The 24,358-nt window shown below is 38.7% G+C and overlaps 1 protein-coding gene across 44 annotated transcripts in view; it reads right to left on the bottom strand.

The window, feature by feature from the left end:
• Window positions 1-24,358, bottom strand: part of robo2 (roundabout, axon guidance receptor, homolog 2) — a 554,737-nt gene that overhangs the window by 49,403 nt on the left and 480,976 nt on the right. For 15 of the 44 annotated variants that reach the window (XM_083547769.1, XM_083547788.1, XM_083547765.1 and 12 more), the window contains 11 exons: window positions 21,882-22,006; window positions 19,939-20,110; window positions 12,252-12,457; window positions 11,273-11,354; window positions 10,257-10,422; window positions 9,817-9,983; window positions 7,829-7,950; window positions 4,330-4,561; window positions 2,081-2,205; window positions 999-1,170; window positions 368-556 (listed from right to left, as the gene is read on the bottom strand). In XM_083547769.1, the coding sequence (XP_083403895.1) occupies window positions 368-556; window positions 999-1,170; window positions 2,081-2,205; window positions 4,330-4,561; window positions 7,829-7,950; window positions 9,817-9,983; window positions 10,257-10,422; window positions 11,273-11,354; window positions 12,252-12,457; window positions 19,939-20,110; window positions 21,882-22,006 (1,758 nt within the window). Of the gene's footprint in view, window positions 1-113; window positions 141-367; window positions 557-998; window positions 1,171-2,080; window positions 2,206-4,329; window positions 4,562-7,828; window positions 7,951-9,816; window positions 9,984-10,256; window positions 10,423-11,260; window positions 11,355-12,251; window positions 12,458-19,938; window positions 20,111-21,881; window positions 22,007-24,358 lie in introns of all 44 variants that reach the window. The other 29 variants (XM_083547767.1, XM_083547760.1, XM_083547754.1 and 26 more) reach the window with 3 other exon arrangements.

The raw sequence follows: 24,358 nt of genomic DNA, 5'->3' as shown, positions 1-24,358 counted from the left end.
GGCTGTAAGACGAGGGACGCCGCGGGACGGACAGAGTGACTCGGGAGAGAGTGGAGGTAACGGAGAACGGATGGACGGATTGGAAGTGATAAGACGGGACAAATGAACAGTACCTGCCGGGGTGAAGGTGAACGACTGAACTGCAAAAAAAGAAGACACAAAAGAGTGTGTGTTAAGACGGCTGGAATGGGGAGTGCTGCAGCTTCCAGGAGGATGTGTGTGTGTGTGTGTGTGTGTGTGTGTGTGTGTGTGTGTGTGTGTGTGTGTGTGTGTGTGTGTGTGTGAGGACAGGAGCCAAACTAACGTATTTCTACACGCCGGTCTCGTCGCTGTGAGAATCGGAAAAAACCCGTGTTTTGATTTTTACCGGCGTAGTTGCTGAGTCCTTTCCTCTTCTTCCTCCTCCAGTAGAGCCAGATGCTGAAGCCCATGAGGATGACCCAGCACGCTCCTCCGATCCCAGCGATGAACGCTGGCTGCTTTACCACGTCCGTGATCTGCTCCGTGATGCTGTTATTTTTGTCCCCGCTCACTATGACATCTCGGAAGTCTTTACCTACACACACACACACACACACACACACACACACACACACACACACACACACACACACACACACACACAATATATATGGGCTGATAAATCTCCCAGAGGACGAGAGTCGAGATGGATTGTAAGGATGACATTTGGGAAATAAGGGCATGTCACTGGGCAAATCATCAGTTACGGGTCAAACCAGTCAGGACTGTTCAGGGATTACATGCATCACGTTTTATTCTACAAAGTGATTCCTTTATATATATATATATATATATATATATATATATATATATATATATATATATATATATATATATATATATATATATATATATATATAATTTGGTCCACATGTAGACGGATGGTGGCTTTAACTTTCTCAACCCTGACATTTCCCCTGAGAGGGAGAAGGTTTCGGGTTATGAAGGTGGTACGGATTTGGAGTGTTCCATCGTACCGATGATTATGGGCTGAGGTTCGCTCTTCACTCCTACTCCTGCGCTGGTGCTGGCGGCCACCTCCACCCGGTACAGCAACCCCACCTGCAGACCGCCGACCACCACCGAGCGGATCGCAGCATCCACCGTCTTATTGATGTGGAAACGTGTCTCATTCGCCAAACACCAGATCTGAACAAAAAAGGGAAATTTGTATAAATATATATATAAACTGTATTTGTGCAACGTGTGCATGTGCGCTCGTGTGTGTGTTATGGATCAGTGTATTATTTAATGTGTATTATTTAAATTCAAATGATTTTTATACATTTTATTTTTTTTTATTATTATTGTTATTATTTTAATATTTATGGCAGAATGTTACAATAATTTAAATTAGTTATTATATTTACTTTTATAAAGTAAACAATTGTTTATTATCATTATATTATATGAATGATATACTCTTTCTTTATAAATAAAATACATATTCACACTGAAATACATTTAAATATCTGTTTTAGATCAAACGTTTACGATTCTTTTCTCTTTTCTCTTTTTTTTATTTTTGTGAATGCATTAAAAATAATTACTTTTTTTTTTTAATTTTAGCATTTTTAATCATTTAGACTTTTACAGATTTTTTTCCTTTACATTCTTTAAATGAACAAAGTAAAATTTCAAAGAAAAAATAAACATTTACAATCATTAATCGTGATGTTTTAATATGTTCAATTAATGCATTCATTATCATCAAAATAATTTATTATGAAAATACTCTAATTGTTTACAGATTCTTTTTACATTTTTGTTTCATTCCTTGTTTTAATTATTATATTATATATACTATTATTTTTTTGTTTTCTCTCCACCTATTATCTTTTCTGATTTTCACCACCATTTTTTTGGAATGCGACGCAAAATCCTTTTCTGTTCAGGGTTTAAACTCCAAATGCATCAAATCAGATAAAAAAAATAAAAATAAATGATCACAGATGAATTGTCTTTCATTCAGCCATGAATAACAGGTATAAATGAGCGAGTGGAGTCTTTCTCTTCCTCCTCCTCTACCTCTTCCTCCTCCTCCTCCTTATCCTCCTACCTTATACTCCTGAATGATGCCGTTCTGGTGGTCAGCAGGAGGCGGGTCCCAGGAGATGCTGATGGAGGTGCTGTTCTGATTTCCCACTGTGAGGACCGTCACCTGCTGTGGAGGAGCGCTGGGAGCTGACAGAGAGAAAGATAGAGAGAGAGAAGAAAAGAGAAAAAAACAGATATAGAGAGATCATTGACGATTGCAGTCTGAACAGATGTGACTGTAGAAGCTTTGTCGACACTCTCTCTCATTCCATTTCTCTCTCTTTCTCTCTCTTGGAGCTACGTGAAGATGAAGTCAGATATTAACCAGGACCACAGGTGCACACAAGACCACGAGTTCATTACATGAGGATTTTCTTGAACCTGACACTGATACTCCTGCTCTTTCCACACCCCTCCCTCCTCTCTCGACCCGGGGGATTCTTTCATTTCTAAAGAAACCCGAACATTGGTTTGGTATTCGTCATGCATTTTTAATTTGATAGAGTGATGGTTATCCAGGAGTCGCTCGAAGAAACAGAGGATGCCTTCTGAGATCACAGGAATGAACCGAGGGGTGGTGGGGGGGGGGGGGGTGTAGAAGGAGAAACCGTTGGACAGACGAGGTGAAGTTGTGGATGAAGAGGAAATGAGAATAAAAACGTTGGCTGTTTGGGGCGACACGGCAGGACCCGGGGTTTCAGCTTTATAAAGTGCAGACTAAAGGAGTGAGAAGAGTAATGGCATGGTGTCAGGGAGAACGCTTTCTGTTGGGAAGCGAGGAAAACATATTTATTTCATTTTTTCCCTCACTGGGAGTGTGGAAAGTCAAAACACATCACAATACTGACAGCTCAATTATGGTCCCACTTTCTTTCGCAGCCGGACAAATTCAACCAAATGACCAGAAATACACACCAATAGCCCCCTAAACTCCCCCTGCCCTGTCGTAGCTAACCTTTCTTCCGACCTGCAGGTGGCTGTAGCGCGCAGGACGCACTCAATGTCGTTCAAAGTTAATCATTCGGCTGCTCATCATTGTAACGTATCTGAGAAAAACAATACGCAGTTCCCATTAAGAGAGCAACGGTGCGCACGATGTTAATAGTGCCATTAACATCGTGATGTACGACTGAGCAACGGAATGCATCCATCCTCCTGCTGCCGATGTAGAAGTCTGCGATGTTTATTTACGCCTGATAAATCAAACGGCATCGAATTCATTAATTTCACAAATGCTTCACTTTAGTGTTTATATATAGTGTAGGCTGTGGATGCAGCAGTGGTGGATGAAGTACACAAACCATGTAATTGAGTTAAAGTGTAAAAGTCAAATGTGACTCCAGTAAAAGTAAAAGTGTCCCTTAAAACTTTCACGTTAGCAAAAGTTTAAAACTATACAAAGTACTATGATTCATTATAACTATAATGTTTCTATTATCATCTTCATCACAAGACTCTTTACTTACTCAACTCAGTTGATGTGAAAAGACTCGAATGTGACTCTCAGCACACTGATCTATTAATAGAATGATATTAATGAGGCTGATTGATTTCCATCACAAATATCATGAGCCCAAAACTTTCTTTTCAACTACTTAAAAAAAAAAGAAGCAAAAATAAAGTCACGTGTGTTGTGTCGAGTTCGAGTCTGGAGTTTCTTCATCATTTATTGCTCTCTAAATGTTCTGCTTGATGTTGAACTGATGCTGAACTGTATGTTGGTGATCAGTAGATACACCAAGCGCCGATCAGAACACGTGTAAAACAGGGCGAGCGCTCGATCCTGATCGATGTGTGTTTGACCAGTTATGTTTTTATCCTCGTAAATAAAAAGGAACGACTGATTTCACAAAATGTATTTGAGTGAATGGTAAAATATTTGAGTTTGAAATGCAGTGAAGTTAAAATAAAAGTCTTCCAAAATGGAAAAACTTCAGTGAAGTACAAAAAAAACCCTACTTAAGTAAAGTAACAAATTACATTTACAAAAAAAGCCAGCTCCGTGTAGATCTGCATGGGTTGGAGTGGAAGATCTCCTGCTATAAAGATCTTGAACCATATTGAAAACCTTGGGAATGAATTAGAACTAAAACTGCACCCCAGACCTCCTCACCTCACCTACATCACTACCTGACTTTATTAACACCCTTGTGGCTGAATGAATCTCCACAAGCGCACTCCAAAATCTAGTGGAGCATCTTCACAGAAGAGTGGAGGTTACTTTACTTATGCAAAGCCCCTGTAGATATGTCTACATTTATGGCATCTTACGTTCTTCGGTGGTCCTCGCTGTCTTCGATTCGCTGTCCATTCCCTGGAACTCGTTAAAGTACGGCCGAACCTTGATCTCGTACACGATGCCTTTCTTCAGCGACGAGATCACGATGGTCCTCTCTGAGGAAACCTTCACGTCCTGGGTGAGCCACGGCCCCGGCGAGGACAGCCCTGAGGCCTGCCTGTACAAAACTCTGTAGCCCTGGATGAACTGAGACTGGCGGTCAACCTGTGAAAGCAAAAAAAAAAAAAAAAAAAAAAAAAGGTGAGGCGAAGATGTAAAAAGTTTCAAAACTCTCTATAATAAATGCCGACATGTTTTTATTCATCACCTGCCTGATAAAGCCGAATCTATTTATTCCGCTGTGCTTGATGGAACCGCGTTCACACGTAATCACCGCGTTTGCCATTTATTTTAAAAGCTTCGGTGCCCTGGCAAAGCCAACATCTACAGGAAACCTCATGTTCACTTCATAGCGCTTCAATAAAAAAGCTTTTAGTGACCCCTCACAGGAATACACACACACAACCCACATGAATTGTAAAAAGCCGCATGACATCAGACATCATTAGGGCCGGCTTGGGTCTAGGAAAAACCTCAGCCAGGAGACAAGATCATGATCAGGACATCCAGGGATTTGGTTCAGGAAGTAGAAAAAACTTCTGGGAAGGCTTTTCCTAAAAGCAATCTACAATGAAAACATTCGTAACATCTCAAATGGATTATGCTGCATATAATATATGCATATAAGATATGCATTATTAATCATTATAGCTTGTGCTTTATTTTGTGATGTATTCTGTGACCTATATTGAATTGTTTTATTTTTCTCATTTCAAATTAGTTTCATTATTATTACTTTTATTTATGAGAATAAAAAAATTTCTTATATGCTTGGATGGCAATTTAAGATGTTACTTTTGAAAGCGCTATATAAAATAAATATTATTATTATTATTATTATTATTATTATTATTATTATTATTAGTAGTAGTAGTAGTAGTAAAAATTTAATTTTACAAAAATCATAAGAAAATAAATATATATATTTTTCATGTAAATTATATATATATATAGTACTTTGAGATTCTACATGTAATGCAATGCAGCCATTAAAGCATGTAAGGTGTCATATTAATTTATCTATTTATTGATCTGGAGTGGCCCGCTATAGAGCTCTGATCTCAACCGTATTTAAAACTTTTGAGATGAATTGGAACCTCCTCACCTCCTGTACATCAGCACCTGACTTTACTAACGCCTCTGAATAAATCTCACACAAATCTCCACAAGCACACCCCAACATCCAGAACATCTCCCAGAGAGGAGGCTAAGCAAATGAGAACTAAATGTGGAATTGGATGCTCAAAAAGTACCAAGCTTATCGGTTTTAAAGTGAAGATCTATTTGCCATTGCTATAAAGCTGGAAAAGTCAGGTGTCCCAATACTTTTTTCTATATTGTGTAATTTACTGTACATGTTCAAGGTAAAAATAATCTACATTTAGCCACACCCACAAATCATCATAGAGCTGATGATCTTTTTAACAATGGACATGGTATCAAACCTATTGTGCCTATAAGTTTGTTCCTTATAATTTAGGTTTATCCCTAATGAGCAAACCAGTGGTGACTGTGGCAAGGAAAAACTTCAAGAGGAAGAAACCTTGAGAGAAACCAAACTGAAAAAGGAACCTCATCCTCATCATCAAAAGTTCATTCATATACTACATACTGTATCTTTACATTTCCACAGATTCGGGGGGATATGAATGATTTTTATGAATAACACCCCTCTTTATTAAATGTTTCTAGGAAAGACTCATGCATAAATGCATAAATAGTAATGGGGTCTATATCCTGATGAAGATGAAGCCACCATACATCACAATGTTTCGGCGAGAAGGACATAACGAGGCATAACTCACTGGAATAGCTCTGAGATATGAAACAGATGTTTTTCTTCTCTGCTGCCTAATGAAATCAACTGAATGGTTCCTCTTATCAACTCTTCTCCCTATAGTCCTCCCTTTTTATCATTCAGAAATGCCAATCATTATGAGTCTTACAGAAGACAGACCAAGCTGTCGGTGAGGAATGATTAACAAGGTCATTTCAGGGTATAGACTGAGGTGTTTCCAGAATGTTTCAGAGTTGACTTTTAAAAAAAAAAAGTTGATGGAGTCAATACGTAACTAATACTTCCAGGTTTGAGTCTACGTTTGAAGCCTATTATAGACTTATAAGATAATATACTATACTATATATTACACTAAAAAAAGCAAAACGCCTCAAATAACTAAGCAAATACATCCAGAGCTGCCAATATTCTGAGGCAGAAATCTTTTATTTATAGATGTACTCAAATCAATGTTTAAGATACAGTGAGGCAAATCTTATTAATTTGACTTTATAATATACCAAAACTCCAAGGCTTGTAAACTTACAAGACAAATTTCACCTGGAAATGAAAGAAACCACAAGAGGCAAATGTGCATCTGATACTTCCTGTGTCTCTTCCCTGGTATTGAAATATTTACTTATTTGTTCATGTATAAAACGACTCATTCAGGTGTCTCATGAATGCAGTAGTAAGAGGTGGAAGTAGTAGATCACTTGTTTACATTTACATTTATGGCATTTGGAAGATGCCCTCATCCAGAGGGACTTACATTTACCTGAGTTAAACAGTTGAGCAATTGAGGGTTAAGGGCTTTGCTCAAGGGCCCAGCAGTTGAAGCTTGGGGGTGTTGGCATTTGAGCCCATGACCATCAACTTGGTAAAGGTGATTGCCAAAAGCTATAAATGTAATTGTAAACAAGACTCGCCTCAAGAGTTATAGCACCTCAGTGGTGGAATGAACTTCTCCTTGATGTCCACACAGCTAGCAGTCTTTAAACCACATTTATTACAATTGAAAAACACATTTCTTTTACTACTACACCTACAACGCCATGGCACTTCTGAACAAGATCATCAGCCAAATGGCACGAATCACAGTGTAAATGTGAACTGATAGAAGATGTGCTTGTTTCTTTCTAATTTCATATTCAATGCTACAGTAATTTGGTTCTAAACGTAAATATATGGGACGGTGTCTGAAATAAGGTACACCAGATGCAGAAAGAGTAAAGCAGCTCCAAGCGACAAACCGGCGATTGAGTTCACCTCACTTCTTGCATGCTTTAAGCATTTATCTTCATCGAGAAGAAAATCCGATTTTTGATTGATGAAAGGACCAGATGGCAGCTGGGCGTTTTTTTTTCTCTTCATGTTGATTGCGTGAGACTGACAGGGCAATCACCAACGTATTGTCATCTTCCCAACGTTTTTGAGTCAGCATCCGCGATTAATCAAAATGGCTCTTTTGGAAGACAAAGAGTTTTCTACTGTACATTAATTATCCTGCGGTTTAAGAATCACGATTCAACTTTAAAGTTTTATATCCACAGCTCAAAAACAAGAACCGAAAGCACAGAAAAGTTCTGACTTACAGTCCAGGTGACCTGCATGGTGGTGGGGCTGAGGACCACGGGGTTGTGGAGCCGGACGATGACCTCACCCAGCTCTTTCTGTACGTGTCTGTGATCTACACCCTTCGCTGGAGGACTGATATCTGCAGACATAAAAGCGAAATTTGATTTATTCACTTACGGCTAATCAGTATGCATGTATATAATGCACCCTTTAGAAGCTTGGGATTTGATTAGCAATATCAAAAAAGCAAATATTACAATATAAACATTGTTTTAAACAATGTTAACAATATTTTGTTTGTTTTATACATTTATAGCTTCAGTGATTGTTCTGAAATGTCAGTGAGTCAGGTTCTTCATTGCTAACATAGCTGGATCGTCGTTTTTTCACCAGTCTTGTAATTCTAATTGGAAATGTCCTGAAGCTTTGAAGTTGAAAAGAACTGACGCTAAAAACTTCTTTTTAAATTTACAAAAGCAGCATGTTTTAGTTCAATAAAACACATGTTAAGTGTTTAAGTTATGTGGCATTATATCGCCTTTCTGTGTACTGTTTATTTATATTCCCAATATTAATTTCATATTGTTTATACATGACATATATATATATATATTATGTATCATTGCCTTACCAACCAGTACTTATGCAAATATTTAACACTGCTACCAATGCACTTCTGGTTAGTTGCTAAACTGCACCGTAACTTGTGCAATGACAATAAAAAAAATAAAATAAAAAAAATGATCATAGTTATATTTATTTCTTATTAAAACTGAACCAAAACAACAACAGATTTAAACACACAGCACAGCATTTCAACACACTAATAACAATATAACAACAATGTATTATTAATATGAGAGTGTGATCGTGGAAAGGCAAAGGTCAAGTCAAAACGTAAAAAAAAAAAGAAGTAAAAGAATATGCCAGGACGAAGGTCTTGCTTGTTCAAGTAAATTCTACAAAGGAATTCATATCCACCAGAATAATTCAGATTTGATCTGTAATTCATGTGTAAGTTATTCCAAAGGGAGAAGATTAGCCACTTGGGCTAAACACATCTTCAGAGTTGGTACCTGAGGTGACATTCTAGCCACATTTTCTGAACCATATCATGCACCTCATGCCAAAAAGGTTTCATTTTCTTACAGTCCCCAAATAAATGCATCAATGTTCAGATTTACATTAAAAACACAGCTGGAATACATTTGCGTACATTTTATGGAAGTGTATTGGGGTGAGATACGTTCTGTATATGATTTTGAAGTTTTGCTCATGCATCCAGCGTGAAGCTGATTTATGAAAAACCTCCTCACATATAGAAAGCCATTCGTTATCAATGAATAATTGGCCCATATTCCTTTTCGTAAAAAGAGATTTAAAGGTGAAGAGGCTTCTGATAACAGAGAATACAGATAGGATATCTGACCGAATCTAAACTAATTTCATCTTATTTCCACCATACAAGTCTCTGGGTAAGTCATAACTATGGAAACAATAACTTCTCGATATAATTACAAGATTTAAAAGCTGCCATTATAAAAAATAAATAAATAAATTGGCCAATCAGAGTTCAGAATTGCAGTGCTGTGGTATAAAGCAGAATACCTGTACTCTGCACTTAGACCTGATTGTCTAGAGCTAATAACCAGACCGGGGAGCTTTATGGCCTTTTAATTGAATCTGTTCCAGTTTGAGCTTAGCCATTTCTCTCAGTTATGATCATTAAGGTAGCAGGGATGGCCAAAACTCAATTGCCAGCTAGAAAAGTGAAAGATTTTAGCTCTGAAATAGAGGCATAATGGGTTTAAATGATGGTTCGTGTACAGGTTAACCCACTGAGGTTAGACCATTTACCAACAAAAAAACACAACCCCTGACCTCTCTGGTACCTCAAAGTGGTTTATAGAACTTCTTCCCTTAGTCACTTTCTGGAAAAAGGTCCAACCTTGCTGGAAAATCAGTATATTTTATTTGTTTGGATAAAATATGAATTTTACGATACCTTGGGTGCGCACTGGCTCAGACATGGGACTCGGGTCGCTCAGGCCTTGTGTATTGACGGCCCGTACCATGAACAGGTAGATGGTGTTCGGTCGAAGTCCTCTAACGGTGAACTGGGTGGTTTTAACGTGATCAGCTATCGTTTGCCAGCTGTTACTCACAGATTGGCTGAGAGAAGCAGAAAAATAAAATCCATTACACAAATGAGTAAAACTCCAATAAAGAGCTGATGACTTCATTCGAACATTAGGCAGGTAATTTACTCGACTCGAAATTGAGAGTACTGACTTTGCAAAGTCGCTGACATTAAGGGAGCGACAGTTTAGGTACACATTACAGGCTTTATGCGCAATGACCAGCTAAAAGACGCCATTATGAGCTATTTATTTCGAAAAGCTCAAGCTAAAGCCAGATGCAAAAACCCATTCCACTCATCCTTACCTGAATGCTTCGATCACATATGAAGTGATGGGCGTAGCTCCGACGTGGCCCAGCTGCCAAGACAGAGACACACTGTTCTTGGTGACGTCAGTGACCTGAGGTTTAGAGGGTGGACCAGGAAGTTCACCCTCTTCTTTGTTCTTGATCAGAACCATGCCACCAGATTCTGAGAGAGAAGAGAACGTACAAGATGCTATAATTCTTTGATTCACTTTTTGCTGCTGTGGATGGTTACATTTATCTCATGACCTTTATTAACATCTACATCCTGTTTCCTGCAAAAAGGGCTTATGGACATGGTAACTTGATACCTCTTCCTTGCATTGACACAAAAAAAGCATCAAAGCATCAAATCTTAATTTTTTTTTAATACTATGCAAATGATTTACCAAGCGGTCTGATCCAAACTTTCTTTTTTAACTGCAATTAGTTCCCATTTACTGTTTGATGGGAAAAAATTGCAAAATAAAGCTTGAAAGAAAATATCAAATGATACACTGTGATGCTTTAGTAGATATTGTCAAATCCTCTGATGAGAATGTGTAGTCTAGAATGTAATATGCATGCTGCAAGCTGTACAATTTTGCGACAATTTTCTTTTCATTAAAACGTAAAAAAAAGCTGGACAGGCCATATTCACAGGGTAAAACTGAGGTAAATACACACCCATGAGAGACAAACTACGAACAACTCCGGCTTCAGTGACACAAATCGTTTCCCAAAAGTTCCACACTGAACCCCTGAAGAACGTTTACGTCCCTGTACTGCACGTGAGCAGTACCTGCTTCATTTCCACCTGCCGTTTATTTACTTTTCTGCTCTTTAAAATGTCACCGCAATGACTAAAAATGCATCATCGTTTTCACAGTCCACACTGCGTTGTGAAAACTATGCTTTCAAGCGTATCTGGCTGAAAACACCGTCTCATTGTGGAGAAAAGCGGAAAACGGAGAGAAAAATAGACGTTTTTAAACGGAAACGCATTAATGTGGACACGGCCTTACTGTATGATGTACCTTTCACTTCCAGGAAGGCGCTCCATGATGTTTCTCCACTTGAGCTAGCAGCCACACAGGTGTAGATCCCAGAATCAGAGAGCTGCAAGAAGATCAGTAAAAAACTGAATTTTTCTATTGCATCTCAACTTCACTATAAGAAATCCAGAGGATCACCAGGACGAGAGTTCTATTTTTTTTCACAAATTTGTACGGGCCAAATTTTTTAGTAAGTGCTGATACTAATTTCTAATAAATACTAATAAATTCTGTTTTTTTGTAGAAAATCCCTGCTGGCAAATTCCCCAACTGTCCTTCCAAACCTCAACAAAAGGTGTGCTAATGCACTTAGACAGGCGAGTGGCTGCAACCCCCAGTACTGATGACAGCTGGCGTCTATCCTCTCCTGCCTTTATGTAATCTTCTTTGCATTGTTTGTTACCTTTCATCACTGTGCTTTGCCTTCATTTATTAGATAAAATGTCAGTGTTGGGCAGCTCTGTCAGCCATAATGGATATTCCATCGAGGACAAATGGGCGGGTGCAGGGACTTTAAATTCAATATAGTAGTCTATATGTGAGCATGGATATGTCTACGTGATTGGACTATGCCCAAGCTTCCACAAATGACGGTTGGGAGAGCTGTCATCTAACTAAGTGATAGTATCAAACAATTTACCGAAATCAATATTTTGCATTCATCTCTTTAATGCAATATGATTTCCCTCTGCCTGGGTGTGCTATGTCTTACCAAATATCTGACTGACTACAGCTAAGCCTATACATCATACTTAGACACCCATAGTGTTTGACAGCCAGCCTCACATATGCACACAATAAATAAAGTCACATGCGCTGTAACATCTATCAAAGTTCGCCTTGTATGAAAAGAGATTACATTATGCGAAAGTGAGGTTATGTGTAATTTGATCCTGGCCCTCTGAAAAAAATGTTGTGTGATTTTACATCAATCAGAAATGAGTTCAGTTTTCACTCTTACCCGAATGTTCTTGATTTGAAGGCTGCTTAGGTCCTGCAGAGACATGCGTGGATCTTTACCCAGCAGACTCACTCCATCCTTCATCCAGCTGATGGTGGGTGCAGGCTCTCCGGATGCCCGGCACTTTAGCAGCGCTATGCTGTCCACACCCAGGGTCTGATTGGCTGGACCCTGCCTTATGATTGGAGGTGGCCTGTCTGTCAAAACTGAGTGAAAGAAAAAGAAAGACCCAGGCATTTTTCATTAACATTTGTTGATCGTTTAAACGTTTCTACCCAGAGCTACAACTGACTGGTAATAGTGGCAGTTTAGCAGCACTGAGATTCAAACTCACAACCTTTTCACTACTTCAGAGTGTTAACTGCTGAATCACCATTACCTTTTCACTTACACAACCTCAAAGATCCCTTCTAACATCTACCTACAGTTTGTCCTTCTCCAAAAACTCTCTGAAGAACCCTCAGAATGAAGAATTTCTCTGTTTTTAAAAGATGCCTTAACTATTTTATTCAGAATCAGAAATCCGAAATAGCTTTATTACCAAGTATGTTTACACACACAAGGAATTTGACTTGGTGACAGGAGCTTCCAGTGTAGGAGAAAGTACAGACATAATATAACAAAATATCTACAGAAGTAGAAATATTGTTTAAATGAATGTACAGATTTTATTTACAAATATGCTGTTTACAAATGGACCATTGGATTCTATGTAAAAATGTGTCAGTTATGATAGACAGTGCGTAATTATGAATATTTTGGGGTATTTCTCCTGAAGTCCACGATCATCTCCAATGTTTTAAGAGTGTTGAGCTCCAGGTTGTTGTGACTGCACCAGACAGCCAGCTTTTTAACCTCCTGTCTGTAGGCAGACTCGTCTCCGTCCTGGATGAGGCAGATGACTGTGTTGTTGTCTGCAAACTTTAGGAGCTTGACAGAGGGGTTTTTAGATTTGTAATCATTTGTGTACAGGGAGAAGAGCATTGGGGAGAGTCAAGTCAAGTCAAGTCAAGTCAAGAAGCTTTTATTGCCTTTTCAACCATATATAGGTTTATGTATTTTTTTTTTAGCCAATCTGATCTCCTTTGTTAGTTTGTTTCTGGTCTGGTTATACAAGATTTTATCCCCACTTCTAGCATCCTCTTTGACATGAGGAAGCTGTTTAAGTTTCTGAGTAAACCATGGTTTATCATAAATGCACATGGGGAGGCACATATCCACACAGAAACTGATGTATTCAGTTACAGTCTCCGTGAGCTCGTCCCGATCGGTGGCTGCAGCTTTAAAAACACTCCAATCAGTGCAATCGAAGCAGGCTTATAAATCCTGCTCTGCCTTATTAGTCAATCCTTCAACAGACCTTAATTCAGGTTTAGTTGATTCTAGTTTTTGTCTGTAGGTTGGTATGAGATGAACTAGACATGTTATCAGAGAGCCCCAGAGCTGCTGGTGGCACAGAGTGATATGTATACTTTATTAGGGTGTAGCAGTGATCCAATATATTACTGTCTCTGGTGGGACATGCAATGTGCTCTCTGTATTTTGCCAGTTCACGGGAAAGATTTGCTTTGTTAAAGTCTCAGAGAATGATTAAAAAAGAGTCTGGGTACCTTTGCTCCATTTCAGTTATTTGTTCAGCCAGCTGTTGCATGCTTGAAACTAGTTTACACAATACACCAGGTTTCCAGGATGAACTTATATCTACTTTCTTAAAATCAATTTTCATTAGCTTGATACTTTGACTCATGGATAGCTCCTAGATTGTGAAGTACAATTAAAGCTGAATAATAAGTACCCAGAGTTTTGGATATTGCTAATAACGATTTTAATGCAGGTTTCCCAGTTACTCTCTGTCTTTTAAATTCCATGCTAATAATGAAAAAAAAAAAAAAAGAAATAAATTAATTTATACTATGATACTTGTTAAATGTACGTTTTACAGCACACTTAAATTCTTTCTTTGCATATCCAAGAAATTTTAGGAATCTGGGGTCAGAGCAAAGCCCTGTTACAGAACTCCTGGAATAGAGAGGGTTAAGGGCCTTGCTCAAGGGCCCCACCTTGGGAAAACCAAGGCTTGAACCCCCAACCTTCCAATCAATAATCCAGAGCCTTAGCCACTGAGCTACCCCCCCGTTAGGTGCACCAAATGTGCCTTTACAGGGTAAATCCCATTATTCCATTACAGCGTGTGTTCCCACCTTGCATCCAGTGTTCCTGACCCACTACGACACTGACCAGAACAGAGTCGAATGAAAAGGATGTGCCAATTTTTAGATGGAACGTAATGGCCCATTATGACAAACACTTAATAGTAATCTCAAGATTGATAGATTCTCATCTCACCAAATTAAAAAAGCTGAAAAGCTGAAATTTTCCAAACACAATGCAGATTAAGGTGTGACAGAACTTAATGAAATAAATGAACTTGATGAAACTAAAACCTTCACAATTTGCACCAAATTGTGCTCTGAAAATAGTTTGCTCAGATGCCAGGTTTGTCCAAATAAGGAGATAAGTGTAAATCTGTATATCATGTAGCTGAAAAAATGGCAAACTTGGGTGCAGAGCTTACCTTTACCACAGCACCATAAGTATGCTTTCTAGTAAAGAAGAAAAAGTGGGCAAGAATTAGTTTGCCTGCGTTTCTCCCAATGCCTGAGCACCTTTTACATGTACAGCACCATCCCTATTTTTTTTATAAATTATAACATACAAGGTTCCAGTTTTGTCCATGAATATGTGATCTTTTGTTAAGGCCATCTCATAGCCATCTTTCAAAACATTCAGGTAACAGTTTCTCTTTTCGTTTTTTTTGGCTTTTTTTGTGTGTGTGGTTGAATAATTGCAAAGCACTAGGCTAAAAAAGCTCTTGTAAACTATAGTTCCTGGACCGATGGCAAGCTTTTATCTCGGAGAGGTGAATAATACATTGTCTCTTGGCCTCGAGGCTGCTCTAATGAGCTCGTATGGATTAATGAGAGCAGACCTGAGGGTACTAATTACAGCATCTACCTTTAACCTTTCTGATTGTTTCGCCTACATCCTTCTTCCTCTAAACCTCTTTATTTGCTCGAGCACTTTGCCTCTGCAGTTTTCCTACATTTACTTCAGTAAGGGTGAAATCTCTACTGTTTAAATCTCCATAGAAATGCTGAACAGGGCAGGGAGGGGTTGAAGAGATGGCATTTTGATAAATCAAGGAGGATTAGGCTAAGTTTAATTTAAAACAAATATAGACGCTCCCATGTATCACCCAACCCTTCTGCAAGGCAGAGAGCTAACATCATTAAGTGGCAATTATGATTATGATGAAATTAAAACTGTATCGCCACATCTGGACTGTTTTCGGTAATTGGTTACGCTTGAAGCCGGACACCTGTCAATGTATCGTCGAAAGATTAAAAGATAAAAGTTATTACAATGTATAGATGTGGATCTTTTTCACCTTTTTCTGGATGCTTTGCTTGCTAGATTTTGAAGAAATCCTTTTTAAATAATGTCATTAATTAATTTAAGGTCCAATGCAAATAAGATTTACAGTTTAAGTGCCACAAAGTTATTGTTGTGTGAGTAACATTTATGTTAAAATGAACCACACAATCAGGTCAATGCATTTTACAGAAAAATAGTGAACCAGCCAGGAGGTGCAAAAAAATTGCTCAGATCATTCAGATAAATATCTAAACAAATAGATGTTTATAAATGGTTGACTGAATGAAAATGAATTATTTGGTGAGTCAACTAGGAATTGAAGGAAGCTTGAAATTATTGTCATAGTATAACAACTCTACAAATTAATAGAAAATGACACATTATTGAGGAAGTCATAGCTCAGTGGTTAAGAGGACTTGCATTTGAAAGGTCATAAGTTAAAATCCGAGCACCACCAAGCTGCCACTGCTGGGCCATTGAGCAATACCCTTATTGGTCAACTGCTTATTTGTATATAAAAAAATGTAAAACTATACAAGTTTTTTTTCAATATTTAATTGGTGTGCCAACTAGGACACATGATTTAAGATTGAACAAAAATTTTAAATATAATTCTGTGAGAAATATGATAAAATACTACTTGCATCATATTTTGGTGACGTGACCAGAATTACCAATGCACCTAATAGAATGCTTTAGGGAGGTGAAAGGTAATCAAAGAACCCAGATGAGTTTTGAAACAATCCAGGGTCCCTCAGTCTTTGGTTATACGTTAAAATTTTAATGGTGAGCCAGCCAGGAATGTTCGAAATCTAACCAACAAAACCAATGAAGTACAAATCCTCAACAATAACATGAAGTGTTTTAAAATAAACCAAGATCCTTCAAGCCAGCACTAGCTTCCACTCTGTTCAGACAGTTTCTAATCCCTGTCTGTGAGAGTGATGGTGCTGGTGTGCGAGTATGTGTATTTGGAAGCCATGATAGAGTGACGAGGAAAACCTGGACTGAATAAGTGGGGCTGTGTGTGTGTGTCTCTGTGTGTGTGTGTGTGTGTGTGTGTGTGTGTGTGTGTGTGTGTGTGTGTGTGTGTGTGTGTGTGTGCAAGAATGACATGACAGATTGATGAGGAGATGGTTGGACTCTTAGATTAAAGGGGCCTTGGTGCTGTCTGCATCAGGAATTTCTCATTACGTTTCTCCTTGAACCTGTCGGACTCCTGTTGCCCCTCGGCACACTAAATCACGCTGTTAAGACTGCAGGTGTGTCCGTGATCCTCCAACCTCATGCAACGTTTTTCCACACTAATCCCTCGCTCCCGCCTGCCTTCGCTGTACTCCCTTACAAACTCTCTATACATTCCGACCTGCGGAGGCTAAGTCATTTTCTCTCTTTGTAAACAAGGTCTTGTTTTGGAGCATAAGCTGATTTTTAGCAAAGCATACTGAAGTCAGGGTTCTAATTGGTCAAAAAAGTTGATAGATTTTCCATAACAATGGCTCTGACACTAGTGCAGGATTCTAATGTTCTAAATCTTTCATGTTTCTCTAGTAAGAGCTTACACAGGGACTTGTGCGACTCAATGATCATGTAACAACTGATCACTGATCATGTAACAAAGGAGTCTCCAGTGTCATCACTTAACAATCAGCAGTGGTGGACGAAGTACACGAAGAATGTACATGAGTTAAAACAATGATATAGTAGGTAAAATATGACTCCAGTAATAGTAAAAAAACTCACTTTAAATTTTCACTTGAGGAAAAGTACAAAAGTTTTTTCCCACTTAAATGGACTTAAGTATCCAAGTACTATCATTTATCATGGCTATAATGTCTTATTATGGTTTTTAGGAATCTTTGCTTTATCAACTTTATGTAAAATGACTCTAATGTTACTCATATACTGTATCTAATCACTGATCATGAGCCCAAAACCTTCTTTTGAACAACTTGAAGGAAATTATGTAAATAAAGCCAAGGGGGGTTCTGTGGTGAGTTTGAGTCAGGAGTTTCCTTCATCATTTATTCCTCTCAAAATGTTCTGTTTGCTGCTGAACTGACGCTAAACTGTATGTTGGTTGCATGTACTTAGCATATATTTTTGCATCATCAACTTCAAGAGAGACAAAAGTGAGACTGGTGATGGAATGGATGTTTATTGCTGCTGTAACATAAGTGAGAAGAAGAACTATCCTGCTTTATAGACATTTACATTTATGACATTTGGCAGACAGCCTTATCCAGAATGACATTTTTCTCATTTATACAAGGAAGCGGTAGCTCAGTGGTTAAGACATTGAAAGGTCAAGATTTCAAATCCCATTGCTGCCAACACTGGACCCCTTAGCAAGACCCTAAACCCTCAACTGCTCAGATAAGATGAATGTACGTTACTCTGGATAAGGGTCTCTGCCATATGCGATACATGTAAATGCATTCAGGTGCAGATCTTCATATCTGTGAAAATATAAAGCTTACAGGAAAACAAAGAACATTTGCTTAAGGTCCAGCAGTTGGTGGAGCTGGAATTTAAAATCAAGAGCTCCTAAGTAGAAGTACACATCTTAACCACATCCCTGAATGTTAATATAAGCTAAATATATCATCAATTGGGAGATGGTAGCTAAGTGGTAGCTTTTCGGTTAAGACATTCAATCAGCCACACCAAGCTGGCATTCTTGGACCCCTGAGCAAGGGCCTTAACCCCAAAACTGCTCAGTTGTATGAATGAGATAAATGCAAGTCGCTCTGGATAAGGACGCCTGCCAAATTGCAATAAATGTAAATTTAATGTTGCCATTGAAAAATTGGCGTAAAGAGCACACCTTATATTGAGCGTCGTCAAATACATTTGTTTGAAAGATTCCTGTAAAGCTAAAAGTTGTTGCAGTCTAAAGAGAATCACAACTTTTGAAATCAAGGACATTTCTTTTCATTTTGGGGAAAAAAATTTAACGTTTTTCTTTTTGTGTCCTCCTTTCTCACACAGTTGCTATAACAACAGCAGAAGAAAGAAGATCAGGCGTTGCCGCTCGGTTCGCTTTGTGCTGCCCGATCGATGCTGCTCAGGGAAAACTCAAGGACAAATTCCAACTCGGACCTCAGTGTAGACAGAAATACAGCACAAAGACTTGTTGCTCAAGTGCTCCGGCTACAAAGACGCACTCGCACAGGGTCTGTTCGTGAAGCGCGGAGAGGTCAGAAGATGAACAAGCGAACTGAATGACAGAGACAAAGAAGAGAGAGGGAAAGGAAAAGCAATAGTAGAAGAAAGAAGAGAGAGAGAGAGAGAGAGAGAGAGAGAGAGAGAGAGAGAGAGAGAGAGAGAGAGAGAGAGAGAGAGAAAGAGAGAGAGAGAGAGATTGAAAGGACAGGAGAGGAAGAGGTTCTTGAACCTTTTTTTGACAAATCTATGTACAAATTGTTAAAATATTTGCTGTATATTATGTGTGTGATTTGTGTGTGTGTGTGTGTGTGTGTGTGTGTGTGTGTGTCCTCATGAAGATTATGGATCTACTAAAGAAGTAGATGCCGAACTCGCAAACATCCCGTACCATCTAGAGACGTACCAGTGCCAATTGGCTCCCACTACATGTGGGGAGTTTTGACATTGGACCTCCTGGAGTGTTTAAAGGCTCTGGCATGGAGAAGCTGATGCTGGATCTGTGATGATCACAAATATTGAGCTCAGTAGCTCCCAGTTGTATAACCATAAAGACTGTATAAGATTGTAGAAAGAACATTTCTTATAATCACACACTCCAGTACTCATGTTAGTTCTCACTCTCCAGTGTTCTGTATTGTTGAAAGATTTATGATCAAACTCTTGATGTCACCCAAATGAGGATGGGTTCCCCTTTTAAGTCTGGTTCCTCTCAAGGTTTCTTCCTCATAACATCTAAGGGAGATTTTCTTTGCCACAGTCACCACGGCTGCTCATCAGGGATGAATACACACCATTCACCTTGACTGTTGATTTCTGTAAAGCTGCTTTGAGACAATGTCTGTTGTGAAAAGCGCTATAGAAATAAACTTGACTTGACTTGACTTGGGGACAAACATATATGGACAAACATGTGTGGACACCTGAGCATAAGATTGATATGTGTTTGGTATGTGTTTTTCTGACAAAACCTATATAAATAAATAAATAAATAAATAAATAAATAAATAAATAAATAAACAAACAGATCGAAAAATCAAGTGGAAAAAACAGGACAAGTCCGGCTCCAAACTACTACAACACTCACCATCTGTTACTTCCAGTTGAGCTTTGGCGAGAATGCTGCCAGCGACCGTCAGCGCCTGGCAGATGTAGTAGCCTCCGTCTGCTCGCTGCACGCCTGTGATGGTCAGATCTCCGCTGGGCGAGACGGAGAAGCGGCTGCTGGGTTGCTGTGGCTGGTTGGGAAACAGCAGGTTCTGTACAAACAAACAATAAGGAGGAAAGTAAAGCAGTTAGCTGAGCTGCGATTCCTGCGGAGGTGAAGCTGATGGAATCCTTGGGTGGAATTACAAGACACCATCCTGTTCTATGCTAAATTTAAGCACTACAGGGATTCCGAGTACAGGAGTTTAGCTGAAATTGCTCACAGCATTATTCAGGCCTCATACACACCGTTACTACGTCTCAGTTACACATGACTCTAAACTTGAACTGTTTTTCTCGCACAAAATGGTTTGAATGACCAGAAACATTAAGTCCAGCACAGTTTGATGCCAGCACATTATTTAATGATGAGATTTGTATTTTGGCTAAAAATAAAGCAATAAAGCACTATTTGAAGTCTTTATTAGGTCACTTTCTTAAACTTTTCTTGACACATGAGCTCAGTTGACCTGATGTTGGTGTTTAAAACCTTTTATATGGGTTGTGATAAGGGTTGTAAAGGGGGAAGAAAATCTTTTCTGTGCAGGTTTTAAAAAATTATGTTATAGAGGAATGCCCAGTGCATGTAGGGGCATGGTCTCAGTGGCCCAATAGTAAACTGTGCTGTGTGCATGTGATTGATGAATGTGCAGAGTAGAAATGCAACAAAAATTTAATTCAATTTAAACACACACAAGTTCTCTAATTGTCATTTAGTTTCCTATATTATTCCGATAATTCCTATACATTCTTGTTAGTTCCAATGGAAAGTTCAATTCTTCCAACCAACCAACCAACAAACCAACCAACTATCTCAGATCTTCTGGCTAAGCTTCCTGGACTCCACTTGGTTCTTTACATCAGATCCACTGATCTTTTTTACAGGATTAACGCTAAGTGTTTGTGTTTAAACCGTCTGGTCCTGATGTTAGTAAAAACCCTCAGATGTTTCTCTCATTTCTACTTAGTGAATAGCATTAACCCGATTCTAAATACACTGACCTTTCCATGTCTAAATATTGACTTTACATTTGAACTTATGTCACCGACTCTACCTACGGCCCCATGTTTTGGCCAGAATATCACTTCTTTCCTTGTTTTCCAGGCATTAATTCAAATCCTTTATAATTAATAAGGAAAAATTTGCCTCTACAGTCGACCTAAGCAAAAACAAAAAATAACCCGAGGTGATATTGAGGTGATTTGATGCTAATTCAGACCCCTCAACAGTTTTTGCTAATTAGCAGAGTAATAAACAAGCTTTGCTAATGGGTCCATGTTCTGTTTAATGCTTAGCATGTTCGCACTAGCCCAGCCCTTTGTATCCATTATTTTTAAACGTTCCTTCTTCTTTTCCCACTCAAACCTGACTTTCAGAGGAACATTAGCTGGATTCATTTACACCTAATGACTTTAATGCAGCAAATTATGAGTGTATGTTATGAGTGTGAATGTGAGTTTTGTCTAATTAACCATTCTAGCCATGAACACATGATGGATGTCCAGCCCATTATCATCAAGTGTGAGTGAATGGGTTCTTTCTGCAGTAATTACTTAATTGCTTCATGTCTTATTTAAGTCGTGTGCATGTGTACATACTGACTGATAGAGGGACGTTCTGCAATTTGCAAAATGTATTCCTGGTAAAAAACAGTGACGGAACAGAGAGAACTCTATATAATGATCCACTTGGTAATTAGAATTCGGGATGCATCCCCCTTTGCGAAATGTCAGTAATGCTCACATTACAGGAAATTATTCTCTCACAATGGGTGAGCCATTTTGAAGTACATAAATAAACAGTAGGTTTGAAGGAACACTTACCTGACTGCCTTCTTTCTGCCAGAACACGGCAGGCTGAGGGTTCCCCTTGGTCTCGCACGGGAACATCGCTGTACGACCCTGAGCCACAATCTGGTCACGCGGTCGGATCACAAACTGCGGTGGTGCTGAAGGAAAAAAACAAATGCAGAACGGTGAGAAACATAAAGAGACGACCGAACATGATCCAGAGGATTCATGCAACAGCTGTGGGTTTGCTGGTTAAGGTTCTGGGGTGTCGAGAAGCCATTCATCCAGGAAGGGAAGGAAGTGAAGTCAGGATGAATGACGGACAGTGTCCAAACATTAGCATCAGCAGTGAGGGTTAGTCATTACACTTGATGCACTTTCATGCCTCGAACAATTTGGTACGTGAGAAGTGTGGGATGTGGTAGCTTAGAGGTTAAGGCATTGGATTTTGGATCTGAAGGTTGTGAGTTCAAATCCCAGTCACATTAAGCTGCCACTACTGGGCCCCTGTGCAAGGCCCTTAAACCAGTAGCTGCCCGGTTGTCTGAATGAGATCAAATGTAAGTTGCGTTGGATAAAAACATCTGCCAAATGCTCCTGTCCTGAAATGTAAGTATGGGTTATGTTTGAATTCATCCTTTGTGATAATTATCTAAATTAATTATTTGTCATAATCAGGTTGAAGGAAAACTATAGTTGACGCTGGCCTATATACGAAAACATCTTCTTGTGGACCTTTAATATATTTTGAAGGTATGCTGGTACAATGTTCTGGGTCAGTGTTTGTAAAGTCACATTACACCTTTTTTTATTACTTCCTGTTACCACATTTGATTTAATGTCATAGACTCTGAAAGGGTGTCTGATATCATGGCATGTAGAATAAATACATCAAACTCATCCAGTAATGATTTTATTTTACTAATCATACCATGGGAAGTGAATAAAAATAAATATATATATATATATATATATATATACCGATATACCGTAATTTCCGGACTATAAAGCGCACCCATATATAAGCCGCACCCACTAAATTTTACAAATATTTTTATTTTTGACATAAGTAAGCCGCAACTGTCTATAAGCCGCAGGTGTCTACACTGAAACTAATGAACTTTACACAGGCTTTAACGAAAGACACGTTACACACGGTGTAACGGGTTAAATATGTTGTGCTTCCTTTAGAAGCATAGCGGTATTTTGGGAAAAGACTGGCACAGCATTTTTCCAGTATTACTGCATGTGTTCAGAGACGAGGAATATGTCCCTATAATTTTTTGATGCTAATTTCTACGTTTCTTTGACTAACCCGTAACGCTGTTGCCAAGAAAAATAAAAATCACGAGTTTTGGAAACCTGTCTGTGCTTATATGATTTCATTTGTAACTGGAGTTAGCGAGCTCTCCCTTCACCCGGACTCAACGCGTTACAACGGCTTGTATCTAAACAGTAACCGACCAAGAAAGTCATTGTTCACTGTCTTCCTCCTTCCTTTCACAGCTCAGCTCAGAACACAGGTGAGATGGGTTTTTTCGTTTCCGTTCGAAAATTTCATTGGTCTAATGTTTTTTTTTTTATTAATTTATTTTTTTATGCATTTGCTGTAAATAGGTAATTTGCTGTCCATCAGTTCTACTTTCCCTAAAGGTACTACAAATGTACACACATTAAGGACAAAGGTTGGAAGTCAGAACTCACGATCTTCCACTGGAACTATATTTTAACTGAGCTGGCATTTTTGCACAGATTCATTATCATGCTGGAACCATTGTGCACCTTGAACTTTGTGGTAACAGTTTGTGGAAGAACCACATAAGTTAAAAAAAGTATCCCAATACTTTTATCGAACGGCAAATGATTGTACCCAAAGGTCGAATTATATTTATACTATTAGGAAAAAAATGTATTATATGCTTATATTCAGCCCATGATGGTAAAGATTGTTGTGGGAAAAGAGACTTTGCGTTTTTCTCCTGTGTAAAGACACTCTAGGAAGCGCTTACTTTTTAATGATCTCCTCCTAAAGTTTAAAACACAGAACAAATAAAATGTTAATGGGGTTTAAAAGAGTGTGTCGAAGAAGAAGGTAAGTTATCCAGGTCCTTGGAAAAGACATGATTATGTTCACGTGACTATTAATCTAGAAGCACAGCCACGCCCCAACAGGCTTAGAATAAAGCTCGAGATAAAGACTTTGTGCGTTGTATGCGCAGAAGAAACATGTAGAGCTTCAGAAATCTTAACCCTCTTCTTCGGTGGTATTAACTGTGATATTCCCCATTAGATATTTTATACCTAGGGTTTTTCTTTCATTAAATCTACCAACAAGGGTTGAAAAAAATACAAGCCAAGGTCTCTCTTGTCTAAATCTCTCCACGGCACAGACCCTCAGCACTCCTCCTAAGCAAACTCTAATGAACCAATTAGACCTTTCATCCCCTTTTCATGCCTTCTCCTAACATCAACCTTATAGCACCATCACCGTTCAATGGTAGTCCTCCAGA

This window comes from Silurus aristotelis (assembly GCF_946808225.1).
Source record: "Silurus aristotelis genome assembly, chromosome: 8".
Classification (NCBI taxonomy): Eukaryota; Metazoa; Chordata; class Actinopteri; order Siluriformes; family Siluridae; genus Silurus; species Silurus aristotelis.
This window is presented reverse-complemented; position numbering and strand designations above follow the sequence as displayed.